Source organism: Sus scrofa, chromosome 10, assembly GCF_000003025.6.
Source record: "Sus scrofa isolate TJ Tabasco breed Duroc chromosome 10, Sscrofa11.1, whole genome shotgun sequence".
Lineage (NCBI taxonomy): Eukaryota > Metazoa > Chordata > Mammalia > Artiodactyla > Suidae > Sus > Sus scrofa.
In genome coordinates this window covers 19420680-19434092 of record NC_010452.4, presented here as the reverse complement: position 1 = coordinate 19434092, position 13413 = coordinate 19420680, and the positions used below count along the sequence as shown (strand labels likewise).

At 50.1% G+C, this 13413-nt stretch overlaps 1 protein-coding gene across 1 annotated transcript in view; it reads left to right on the top strand.

Annotated features, from left to right (window-relative positions):
* Positions 1-13413, top strand: part of SUSD4 (sushi domain containing 4) — a 131262-nt gene extending 117849 nt beyond the window's left edge. The window contains 7 exon segments of the mRNA XM_021064474.1: positions 7290-7319; positions 7322-7486; positions 8463-8607; positions 11964-12097; positions 12100-12229; positions 12231-12343; positions 13385-13413. Coding sequence (XP_020920133.1) covers positions 7290-7319; positions 7322-7486; positions 8463-8607; positions 11964-12097; positions 12100-12229; positions 12231-12343; positions 13385-13413 — 746 coding nt within the window.

Sequence of the window (13413 nt, the reverse complement as noted above, 5' to 3'; positions counted from 1 at the left end):
TCAATCTCTGGCCTCACTCAGTAGATTAAGGATCCAGCATTGCTGGGAGCTGTGGTGTAGATCACCGATGTGGCTCAGAAGCAAGCTGCTGTGGCTGTGGTGTAGGCTGGCAGCTGCAGCTCTGATTTGGCCCCTAGCATGGGAACTTCCATATGGTGCAGGTGCAGGTCTAAAAAGACAAAAATAAATAAATAAATACTTATGTATTAATATTATTAATAAATACTAATAAACAAATAAGTAAATAAAAATGACTACCTATGATATTGGATGGAGGGCCTGCCCCACTGTGATATGATCTCGTCTCACCTTACTGACCTCTGCAGTTGCCAAAGGGAGCCATATGCTTGGATACCTGGTGTTAGGGCTTCAACACAACTTTGGGGCGACACAACCCAATCGGCACCACATGCTCTCATTGGCTTGGCATGAGAAGCAGCAGCTGCCCCTCCTGTCTTCCTTCCACCTCTTGCATCTGGTGTAATGGTCTGTCTTCAAGGCTTCCCAAACCCCAGTAGGCCAGCCTCCTTGGACTTTGCCCACAGCCCTGTCCTGAGCTGGCCTCTCCTCTGGCTTCACCCACAGCATCCTGATAATGCCTGAGGATGAACAGGAGGGAAATCTCACCTTGTTTCCCTCTAGAGGCTCCAAGGCGTTTCCAAATGCTGACCTCACTCCACAGCCCACATCCAAGAAGATCATGAAACCATTGCTTTCACATCTGGTCTTTGTGTGGCCTACTCTCCCCTGCCCCTGTGCACACTTAAAATCCCATGGCAAGACTCCATGGGAGAGCACAACCTCTGAATAAGTCTCGCTCAAGGTCAAATCCCAGCTCCTCTCTTTATTTGAACTTGGACAAGTAACATCACTTTCTTGAGCCTCGATTCCCTTACAATGAGACAATAACAACATCTGTTGTGCAAAATTGTTAGGATCAAGGAGAATAGTGCCTGCCGCTCTCACCATAAGAGCTCATTAAAAGTTGTCATTTTCATTTCTGCTTACATGTTATTTCATTGGCTCGTAATATAGCGACTATGTTTATACATAATATAGTTACTGATAAGAGTAGCTATCTATTTATTGGGCATATATTTTTGTGTCAGGCACTGTGCTTGCTGACTTACAGCTATTATTTTTAACTGTTATAAAAAGCTCTGCAGTATAGGTATTATCATTCCCATTTTATAGAAGATGGAAACTAATCTTACCTCAGAAAGAGGTTAAATAACATACCTAAGGTCACAGGGCTCCTAAGTGTGTGAGCCAAGATTTGAACCCAGGGAAGTGTAAGCTCTGTACTATACAAAGCTCCTTTAGTCCATGGATGAGTTATGTCTCCCCAGCCTTTTCTCACATTCTCACTCTCACACTCTCTCCTTTTCTCTTCTGGTGGCTGATTTTCCCCTTTTATCCTATTTTCACTGGAGACAGCAGTTTTCAAAAACATTCAGATGTCAGGAAAGCATTGTACTTTTCACAGACTAGCATTTTCTCTTTTAGCAGAACACTAAGAAATATGTATGTAAACCTTAGAAGCACTTTTGTGAGCAGGAAACCTGGCTGGTTATTTTCTATGTGCAATATAGGACCATAAACATACATGTAACTTATACAACACATGTGTGTGTAGTCACACTTAGTTAGGAACAGAGCATAACCAATTGCTTCCCATTTTGATGAACTTGCTGCTCAATTATTTATCCCATCATCTGCTAGGATTTGCTGATACGAAGGAGAAGGCATGAGAAATTTAAGAAAAAAAATTATGAGAGGGAAAATGAAAGTTTGGAAAATCAACACATTCATGTATCAGTATGGTGCCTTGGTCCAGTTTGTGGGGAAGGAACTTAAAAATTGCCAGGATACACTGGCCACATTTTATATTCAGCATGATCTCTAATGGTGAGAAGGTTCACTGGTTGCAGGAAGAGGCAGGAGAGACTCACCCTAAGTGCTCCTTTAACTGTGAACTTTCTTTTTCTCTTTTCTTTTTCCTTTTTAGGGCCACACCCACAGCATATGGAAGTTCCCTGGTGAGGGGTCGAATCAGAACTGCACATACTAGTCTATGCCACAGCCACAGCAACTTGGGATCTGGCCCACACCACAGCTCAAGGCAACACCGGATCCTTAACCCACTGAGCCAGGCCAGAGATCAAAACTGTGTCCTCATGGATACTAGTTGGGTTCATTACCACTGAGCCACAATGAGAATTCCCTACCTGTGTGCTTTCTGTGTTAATTTGTGTTAACTTTAATCTTGGGCCCCTGATTTCGCTCCCTTCCAAAAAATTAAGCTGCCCAATGACCGTCAGGTGTCACAACTGTAGGAATCCTGTTTGGGAAGATGGTCGCAGACTTCCAAACATGGTAATGCTGCTGATGTCACGTGATTTCTTTTCACCATGTGGTGAGTGAGGCAGGACTGGTCTGGTGCTCTGGTCCCTACAAAGGAGGAAGCACACCTCATTAGTGCCCAGAAATACAGGTCAGCTTTAGAGTTCAGCACCAGCCAGCCTTTGCTGCCAAAAGCTGTCAGAGAAAATCAGTTTTATACCTGCTCCCTCAACTGTGAGTTCCTCTGTGGCTTCACCATGTCACCAAACCAGACACACTTTGGATTTATTACGTGAAATCCTTTTTTTTTTTTTTTTGGACTGAAGTTTTACAGTCATTGGATGCCTCACCTATTTGGTCAGGGACACCCTAAGGTGGTGACTCTGAGCTAGAAGCAGATCAGAACCCCTCCCCCAGGGCTGCTGCATGATATTGATCTTAAATTTCACCTGTCAGCACATTTCTAAGCAAGTAAACACCAGGCTCCATCCAGCCTGGAAATAAGCAAAGCCTCAGCCTTGTCATCATTTGCTTCCCTAAGTGGACACATACATTGGCCTTCCATGTTGTTAGAGGAGCATAAAAGTGGAAAGTGTTATGTGCCATATATTCCCTGAGCCAAAAGAAAGCTTTGGACATAGCCTTGGAAATAGCTTGGGTTTTGGATTTGGAACATGCCATGCAGCTTCCTGGAACCATTAACCTAACTTAGATGACCCCAGGGCCATCTTCATGGTGCTGTGTCAGTTTTTTGTTTTTTTTTTTGTTATGTTTTGTTTTGTTTTGTTTTGTTTTGCTTTTTTGTCATTTTGCCTTTTCTAGGGCTTCTCCCACAGCATATGGAAGTTCCCAAGCTTGGGGGTCCAATCAGAGCTGTAGCCGCCAGCCTATGCCAGAGCCATCAGTATCTGGCTTGCTGATGGATCTTAATCAACAAGCCAGGATCAGACCAAACCTCATGGTTCAGGGATCATAACCACTGTGCATGATGGAACTCCAGGTGCCGTGGCAGTTTTGATGAAAAGAAGCCAGCAGAACTCCTGCAGGCAGAGCCTTGGTGGTTCCCCATGTGTGCAGTGCAGTGCCTGTGCTCTTGGGAGGGGTGTGGGGCTCGTGCTGCTGGTCTGAAGGTGATGCCTTTGGATTCATTGCTGGATTTCCCACCACCTCCTTGTGTGCTGCCAGGCCAGCTGAGGGCCAGATTCAAGCCTTAAGAGAGTTTTTTCTCCTCCTCATCATTGTCCTCGTGGTCTGGGTCCATGCTTCTCAGACTGTACCTTGAAGCACCTGGGGATCTTGCTAAAATGAAGTTTCTGATTCAGTAGGACTGGGCTGTGGCTTGTGATTGTGAATTTCTAACAAGCCCCCAACTGATCCCAAAGCTGATGGTTCAGGGACTGCTGTGGAAGAGCAAGTGCTGAATGGAAGGTCAAAATTCCCACTGGAAACTCTGGCAACATAATTCTCACCCTGGCTCCCCTGGATGTTGACAGACCTGCATCCCAGCAGGGGGTGCACCAAGGGAGGCCAGTCTGTCTACTTATGTGCCTAGGATCACATCTTTCACCTTCATAATGACCTTGCATTCCTCCTCCCATTCCACATCACCTGCATTGTCGTCTGTGTTGGCTGCTCCCTAGAGGATGTGTAAATGAGGTCTAGGCTCCTGTAGGGGTGGGCAGGGTCTTCCTGGCCCTCCCACTGCCCTTGGGCTGCTTTCCTTCAGCAAAGCTTCTCTAATGAGTCATTTACTGCTCCTCCCTGTGCCCCACTCCTCAGAACATGCTACCCCTTCTCCACTGGCCACTTGGGGCTCTGCTCAGATTGTGTCCTCAAGGTCACCATAACTCCCACAGGGCCAAATCCAGGTGGAACTGACAGAACTAATGGCCTGAACCCAGCCAGAACACTGACTGGGACTTGAACCCATGTGCTTGGACAAGAACCCAACCCAAAGCCAGATTGGGCCTTGAATCCATGGTTTTAAAAATTATAATCACTCATCCTGCGTCTGGACTCACTGACATTCAGGTTCTTCATGCCTCTATGTGGAAGGAATTCAGCCAGAGACAAAGTGATAGGCAAGAAACAGATTTATCGAGATAGGATGCTTGAGAGAGATGCAAGCTGGCAGGCAAGGAAGCTTCTGACAAAGGATCTCCAGTGGGCTACAGTTTTATCATCCAAGGGACATGGAGGTTTGGAAAAGACAGCCTCTTCCTTTCTTAGAGTAGCAGCTCCTCCTTAGTATCCCATTGGGTGTGTATTCAAATCAGCAGAAGGGTGGTCCTCAAACTCCTGCCCTGGGTCTGAATCTGAATGCAGACCTCCTCCTACCCCCAACCCAATGACCTGAGGCAGTTCTTACACCTCCACAAATCAAGCAAGCCTGCCTTGTGCTGATGGCTTTCATGAACTTACAGTGGTCCCTCAACCTCTCCCAGGTTTCCTGCCTTATCTGTGATCCCCCACTGGGGCTTCTACAACCACCTCTGCTACTCTATCCCTATCACAGGCTCCCTCTCCTGTCCCCATCTTTCTCAGCTTGTTGGGAACCACTGCCTCCTCCTCCAAACAGCTCATCTATTGGCTTCTGTGACACATCCCCATCAGCTTGGCCACAGCCTCTTTCAATCCATCCAATTTCTCAGCCTTTGGGTGGGGACCACTCCTCTTTTCTCTCTACCCTCTCCCCTTCTGTGAGTTTGCCCAGTGGTCCTAAGTCTTATCTTGAGGCTCATGACTCCTGAGTTCTTTATGGCACTTTCTGCAGGTGGTTGACACTTGGATGATGGTCTCACTGGAAGCTTGGACATGAGCAATGTAAAGCCAGATGCTCGGCACCCCTCTCTTCCCACAAAACAAACCAACAAAAACCTGATATGCTGAATGGCACCCCTATTTGCCCAGATACTAATGTCAGAAATCTTGGGGTCATCCCTGATTCTTTCCTTGGCCCCCTAATTCCGTCTCTTGGCAAGGCCTGTTGTAGAATCAGGGGGTTCTGAAAGAGGTCCCATCATGCTCCTCACTTGTCACTCACTGCCACTATCCTGCCAAGCCACCCCATGCCAACCTCATCACCTCTGCTCCCTGTTCTCGCAGCTGCTTATGAAAGTAGGTCTAGGCCACTATAAGTACTTGTCACTTAGGACAGAATCTCAGCTCCCTGCATGGGGCTCATGGAGCGGCATGTTCACCTCCCTGGCAGCCCCTCCTCCTCTGTGGGCAGCTGCTCCTCCCTCCTGACACAAGTCCCCTCCTGTCTTCATGCCCACAGCTTGCCCTCTTGTGTGTCATCCCCTCTGCCCAGGATGTACCCCCCAGCACACCCTGGCCTCCCTTTCTAGCCTGGGGCCCTTGCTCTGGTATCTGGGGCTCCTCAGTGTCTCCCTCATGGGGTGGACACATCAGCTGTCCCCAGCCCATCTCCATTGCAGGGGAAGCCAGGTAGCCTTGCCTTTTAGAAGCTTTTGCAGCCCTGGTTCTCTTGTCCACTGCCAGTGCCAGCTTACATTTCAGACCTTCTTGGCCATGAAAGAGCATCTGGCTCCTTTGGGTCCCAGGAGCCAACCAGCCCCCAGGGCCAGGGGCAGGGGGTGGAAAGGCAGGTCACCATGTCACCTCCACGTGTGTGTGTGTGTGTTGGTGTCAATGTTTTATTCAGCAGAGAGAGAAGGCATATCCAGCCACATCAGTATTCACTTGTTTACTTATCATCTGACTTTAGCAAGCCCCATGGGATGGGATCCATGTAATAACGAGTTTCAGTGGCCATCCAAAAAATGTGTGCTAAATAAATGCAGAAACAAGGGAAAGAATAGAATAAGGATACTGGGACAGGAATGTGAGGAGCCTTTTCCTTCAGAAGGTCTGGAATGCAGCCTGTCTCAGGAAAACCAGTTCCTGGATCTTTGGCCAGGTGGGCGACCGAGTGCTAATAATGCCAGGCAGACGGAGGTGGTTGAGGTGTCATTTTGTTTTTCCATGTAGAAATGCATCTGGGGGAGTTCCTGTTGTGACTCAGAAGGTTATGAAACCAACTAATATCCATGAAGACATGGGCTTTATACCTGGCCCTTCTCAGTGGTTTAAGGATCCAGTGTTGCCATGAGCTGTGGTGTAAGTCACAGACAAGGCTCCAATCAAACATGGCTGTGTCTGTGGTGTAGGCTGGCAGCTGAAGCTCCAACTTGACCCCTAGGCTGGGAAATTCCATATGCTGTGGTGTGGCCTTAAAAAGCAAAGCAAAAAAAAGGGGGGGTAGGATAAGCTTCCACTTCACAGAGGAGAAAATTAAGGCTTAAAGTAGTGAAGGAACCTCTGCTAGGTCACAAAGTGTGTTGCTGACAGAACCTAGTCCAGGAGCCAGGGCTCCTCCCTGCTGGTCAGGGCACCCAGGAGGCTGTGGCCTGGGCCTGCATGCAGAGCCACCAGAACAGCCTCATATGTGTCATTGGAGGGCATCTGAGAATCAGTCTAGTGACATTCAGAGCTCTGGACAGCCCCAAATGACTCCTGTAGCCACAGAGACATGCTCAGCAGAGCTGTTGTTTTCAGTGAAGATTTGGTCCATAGACATCTTCATTTTATTTACTAGGTGATCTGGCACATAATAGTGGGCATCCTTAATAGAGTAGCTTAACACTCTGTCTTAACTAGTCTTCCCCTTTGCATGTAAAATGAACCTCGCCTTTATGATGTGCTTCAGTCTGCTGTGTGATGACAGCGCATGCTCAGAATCTCATCACAGGCTCTGTCTGACCTCCCCAGAAAGGACAGTGGGGGCTGATGTTCGCTGGCTGGTAAATAAGCCAATGATGAATAGGTCTGATGATGAACGTATAAGCCCATCTCTGAGAGACATGTAATCTGGGCTTGACCTCAGGTTTGAGGGCTTGGCAAGGATGAGCATGTGGTTCTGAAACTCTTATTTTCCCCCACATCCCAAGTCTGCCCCTTCCCTCCAATGGTGAACCGAGTGATTTCATCTGCCACCCACGGCCTTGTGTGAGCTACAACCATGGAACCGTGGTGGAGTTTTACTGCAACCCCGGCTACAGCCTCACCAGTGATTACATGTACATCTCCTGCCAGTATGGGGAGTGGTTTCCTTCCTACCAAGTCTACTGCATCAAGTCAGGTGAGCATGTCCAGGCCACCCCCGGACTGTCCAGATCCAGACCACACTGAGTGGCCGGTGGCTGTACCCTGAGCCCTGTCCCTCTTCCCCCACACGCAGTGTTAGGAACAAGACCTGGAAACTCATCTTTGAGGATGCATGCAGCTGGTGATTTCAAGCCCTGTTCAACCTGCCTGGGCCCAGGTTAAAATGCTGACCCTCTGAACAGGATCCCTAAACCCCTATCACCCGTGAAAGGACCTGGTCTCTGTGCACTCTGCCTTCACCCCAACTTGTCCCCTCCACTGACAGGGACATAGGCCCCAGATGTGACCCAGTGATGCATATCTCCACCTTTTTCTTCCACTCAGGGGTGTGTTATCAGAACACAAATGATATTATTGTGGGTAAGACCAGATCTCTCTGCAAAAACATTAAGCTATTTGCAACCACCCATGCTTCATACTTAATAACTAATTCCTGGAGTTCGCACTGTGTTGCAATGAGACTTAAGGCATCTTAGAAGCACTGGGACACACGTTCAGTCCCTGGCCCCAGCACAGTGGGATAAGGATCTGGTGTTGCTTGTTGCCCCAGCTGTGGCTAAGGTAACAACTATGGCTTGGATCTGATTCCTGGCCCAGGAACTCCACATGCCTCTGGGTGGCCAAAAAAGAAAAACAAAAACAAATTACTAGCAAACCAACATTAGAACTGGTCTCCTCACACCAGGGGAGTGAGCACATGGAGACCAGGGAGCCAGAGCATGCCCCCTGCACCCCCCACCCCCAGCTCTGCCCACATTGGGCACATGCCTTTCCCCTGAAGGCAGCCTGCAGGAAGCACTTGTTAACAGGCATCTGGAGGCCTCCAAGTGAGGACCAGCTCAGAGGAGCTGGGGAAGAGAAAGAAGTCAAGTCCAGCCAATGAGCACATGGGAAGCCATGCCAGTGGGGTCCAGGTGTCTCACATGCTGCTTTGTTTTCTCTCCTGGCAGAGCAAACATGGCCCAGCTCCCATGAGACCCTGCTGACCATGTGGAAGATCATGGCACTCACAGCCACCAGCATGCTGCTGGTGTTGCTGCTCGTCATCCTGTCCAGGAAGTTCCAGATGAAGTTCAAGGCCCACTTTCCCCCCAGGTCAGTGCCACAGCCCTGGGTGACCCTTGGCACCCTGAGCCACCCCAAGCCACAGAGAGTGGACATCCAGCCTTGAAGAGGGAAGAGCTAAGCTCCTAAGGGGAAAAAGGGGAGAAAGAAAAAACACATTCCTGGGGTTTTGGGGTGTCCAAGTTCAGAACATCAAGCTGGAGACAGACTCATTTTCCTCTTTCCACCCCTGCCACATGAGCCTCTGTCTGCCTCTTGCCCCAGGTATTTGGTCTTGAGCAGGTATCATTGGGGGGGAGCACAGTCAGGGCTGCACCCCCCCACCCCCAGGGCACCCCCATTGTCCACGATGTGCAGGCCTGTTACCTACCTTGGAACTTCCAGGCCACAAGGAGGATAAGAAATACACAGAATGAATTAGGGACAAAATCCAAGGAGCGTGACTCAACAGGGGTTCCAAACCAGTGTGCATGGAGTTCCCGTTGTGGCTCAGCAGTTAACAAAACCAACTAGGTTCCATGGGGACATGGGTTCAATCCCTGACCTCACTCTGTGTGTCAAGGATCTGATGTTGCTGTGAGCTGTGGTGTAAGTCACAGACGCAGCTTGGATCTGGTGTTGCTGTGGCTGTGGTGTAGGCTGTTGGCTACAGCTCCAATTTGACCCCTAGCCTGGGAACCTCCATATGCCACAGGTGTGGCTCTAAAGCAAAAAGAAAAAAAGAAGAAGAAGAAGAAACCCAGTGTGCAGAAATGTGGCAAGTCCCAGGCAGGGGGAGAGGCTCTGGATGGGGAGCTAGGGCAGGACTCAGGAGCTTCTGCCTGCAAGTAGGACCTATGGGGACCCATGGGCAGAGGGTGGGGGGTCCCCATGCTCCTGTGCTGCACAGGTGAGATGCGGTCAGTGTCTTCATCCTTCCTGTCATCACCACTTGTGAGGAGTTTGTCAAGGTCCCTTGGATGTGGCCTGGCCCCCTCAGTGCCCCTTCCCCTCTGGTGGCTTGTCTGGAACAAACCGCAGCAGCACCCTTCTAACCAAGAGCCACTCAGCACCACTGCTGGTGGATCACTGTTCCTGGAAGGAGAAGTCATTTAATAAGTACAGGGGAGGGAGTTCCTTTTGTGGTGCAGCAGAAATGAATCCGACTAGGAACCATGAGGTAGTGGGTTTGATTCCTGGCCTCACTCAGTGGGTGGTGCCGTGAGCTCTGTTGTAGGTCACAGATGTGGCTCAGATCTGGCATTGCTGTGGCTGTAACTCTGATTAAAACCCTAGGCTGGAAACTTCCATATGCTGTGGGTGTGGCCCTAAAAAGACAAAAAGACAAAAAAAGAAAGTACAGGGGTGGGAGTTTGAGTTTCTGTTGTGGCTCAGCATAACAAAGCAGACTAACCTGTATCCATGAGGTTACAGGTTCAATCCCTGGCCTCGCTCAGTGGGTTGAGGGTCTGGCATTGCTGTGAGCTGTGGTGGAGGTTGCAGATGCGGCTCAGATCCTGAGTTGATGTGGCTGTTGTATAGGTTGGCTGCTGCAGCTCTGATTTTACTCCTAGCCTGGAAACTTCCATAGGCTGCAGGTACAGCCCTAAAAGAAAAACTTCCCTAAAACTCTTTCACAAAATTTCATTTTTTTAAAACCCCTTGAGTCTTTCCATCTTGGGTTCCTCTCTGGTTGTAGGAAAGTTGGTCTCTGCAATGCAAATTGATAAGAAGATTCTCAGGGGCAGGTCCAGGAATGACTTTTTCCTCCAGGTCCCAGAGGGCTAGGTGCTGAAGAGATGCTGATGACAGACTGAGGAGTGGGGGGTGGGGAGGAGCTGCCACTTCAGAGGGTCTGGGTGCTGGACATTATTAAGGCAAAAGGGAGCACAGAGGCATTTGGGTGCTCACCCAGGGGGCCTGTAAGTGAAAGGGACGGTGAGGAGGGAGGGATGCCAGAGTGAGAAAGGAGGCCAGCATAAGGCCACGGAGGCAGGGAGGTGAGCAGCTTGGCTTGTCCAGGATCTACTAACAAGGGCTGTGAAAGAGCAGAGAAGACAGAATTGGAGCAAACTCTGCCTTTCCTCTGGGTTCCTGCCTTTGGGGGGGTGCATGGGCCCCACAGGCTCCCCCAGTCTCTGGGTGGCCTTAAGAAGGGTGGATCCAGCCCCCTCCACCAGAATCCCTAAACGAGATGCTCTAAAAGGCCAGTGGGGTGGGGGAGGGAGTGGGATGGTCTGGGAGCTTGGGGTTAACAGATGCAGACTCTTGCCTTTGGAATGGATTAGCAATGAGATCCTGCTGAGTCCTGGGAGATTGAGAATGTGAGAAAAAAGAATGTATATATGTATGTGTGACTGGGTCACCATGCTGTACAGTAGAAAGAAAAAAAATAATGTATTGAGGGAAAAAAAGGGAAAAGCCAGTGGACTCAAACTCAAGCATCAGAGGGAGGTGGCCTGAGGCTTCCCTCCACCTCAGATGCCAGTGTCTGGAGTCTCGTTCCTCAGGTTTTGGAGCCCTGGTGCTGGCACACTGGGTGTGGGGCTGCCCCCCGGCTGGGTTATCTTTTCTTTCTGCTCTTTTACCTCTGGTCACCTCACTCAGAACCAGTTCCAAACAGAGGACTAAGGATCTGAGTTCCACTGGCCACTTACTATCCCCCCTGGTGCTTCTGGGGCCAGGAGCAGAGTGGTCCTTGGAGCTATGGCTTTGGCAACAGACATGCCCACACTCAGCCACTCAGTGTTGCAGGTTCTGGGGACAGGAGGCCCAGGGCGAGGCTGGGAGCCATGAGTGTAACCCACACTCCTGGGCAGCATGGGTGAAGCTTAGGTGCCCTCAGGGTCAGGAGGCGACCGTGAGCCCAGAGACCTTGACCAGGTGCTCCGAGTTCCTTTTTGTTCCTGTTCTTGTTGTTTTTCTGTCTTGATGAAAAATGTGTGATTTTTATACTGTAGCAGAAAACAAACAAGAGGCAGAAGCAGCCCAGGGGTAACTGAAAAGGGACACTTGGGTTTCATAGTTTGCCAAGCTTTTCCATTTCCAGCAGCCCTCCAAGGGACACTACAGGGCCACTTTTGGATAATGTGTGGGAATGGGCCACATGGTCCCTTGCCCAGGACATTACAGCCATGAGGCCAAATTGGGGAGAAGGAAGCATGAGAAGACTGTGGGGGCCAGAGGAGGTGAGGAAGAGCAGAGGGAGGCCAGAGGGCAGGAGTGAGGAAAAGAAAACCCCTCCTGCCAGCAGCATGGGCCTGGGGGACCCCAGCTGCCATAGGGGACCTGCCAGGGAAGCTCAAGCTCCTGCACCACATCCCAGAAGGGCTCCTCTGGGGACCCAACTTGCAGTGGGGGATGATCCTGTGTCCCCTGACAGGTTGGCACTGCTTTCCTCCCCACAGGGGGCCTCCCAGGAGTTCCAGCAGCAACCCTGACTTTGTGGTGGTGGGTGGTGTGCCTGTCGTGCTCCCGTCCTATGATGAGGCTGGGAGTGGCAGCTTGAGTGCCTTAGGCCCTGGGTACCTGGCCTCCCTGGGCCAGGCTGCCCCTTACCCATGGACCACCAGAGCCCCCCAGTGTACCCCAGCTAAGGGGACACAGACACTGGCCCAGGGGAGTTGGAAACCTGTGACAGCATCTTAGACTCTTTGGAGCTTCTCCAGAGTCTAGTCAAAGCCCACATGTCAAGGGGGCACCCGCCCCACTTCTGACAATCCTGACATGGTTCCCAGCATGGCAGGGGAGGTGGCATCCACCAGCCTGGGCATCACCATCACCGATGGTAAGCATCTGCCCAGGAGCCTGAGCTGCCCCTGAACAGCCCCCTCCCTGACCTGAGCTCAGAGCCAGATCAGTGCTTCCACCTTGCATAAAGGCATCTTGCTCTCTCTGCTTGTGGAGGCCATGGGCAAGGCCACTTCAGGAAGGAATGAGCCTCCTCTTGCAAGCACTGAGCCCATTAACTGAAATTTCAGGAGGCACAAAAGAGCACCCAGCCACAGGCTGCAGTGGGAGACACTCGGCTCTCAGGTCATCCATGGGAGCCAGGAGGCTCTTCTCCTTTCTTACTTAATTAGGCAGGACTTCTGAGATGGTGCTTAGGATCAGAAGACACACACCTGATAGAAGTGAAGCCCCAGATGCAGGCAGGAGGGCCCAGCCCTGGAGAGGTTCTGGATACAACAGGTGATGTGTACCAGGTATAAAATGAAAGATGTATATGTGCCTATCGCAAGGAAAGGCAGATGGCAGCTCATGGGAAAATAGTAAAAATGCATCAGGTGAATTAGGGCTCTGTTGCTGGGGGAGCGGGCACCGGCCCCACTTTGCCAAGCAAAGCACTGATTCCAGCTGATACTGACAGGAAGTAGCAACAATCATGAGTGGAAACAGGGTCTCTCCTGGTTACCCATAGCGTTCCTCTACTTCATACCATCCTTTTGGTTTGTATGACTGTTAGGGTGCATGGTTGAAGCCTTAGAATTTATTTTTGATGAGCTGGGTGTGAGATGTTCCAGTGGATAATGTTGTGCAGAGGGCTTGGTTTATGTGCTTAACTCTTTCTTCTTCTCGCTGATTTCAAGAATTTTTTTTTCCTTTTTTGGCCATTCTGGGTCCAGGGATGAGATTGGAGCCACACTGTGACCTACATTGCAGCTGTGGCAATGCTTGATCCGCCTGTAACCCACTGTGCTCCACAGGGATCAAACCTGCAGCCCGGAGCTCCAGAGATTGATTGTAGATATGTTACTAAAACTCCCAATTCCAGATCTTGGCAGTGTTTTTTGGTGGATTAACATAATAACCACCTCTTCTTTTACAGAGATCCCCCTAATGGAAGATGATCCATAA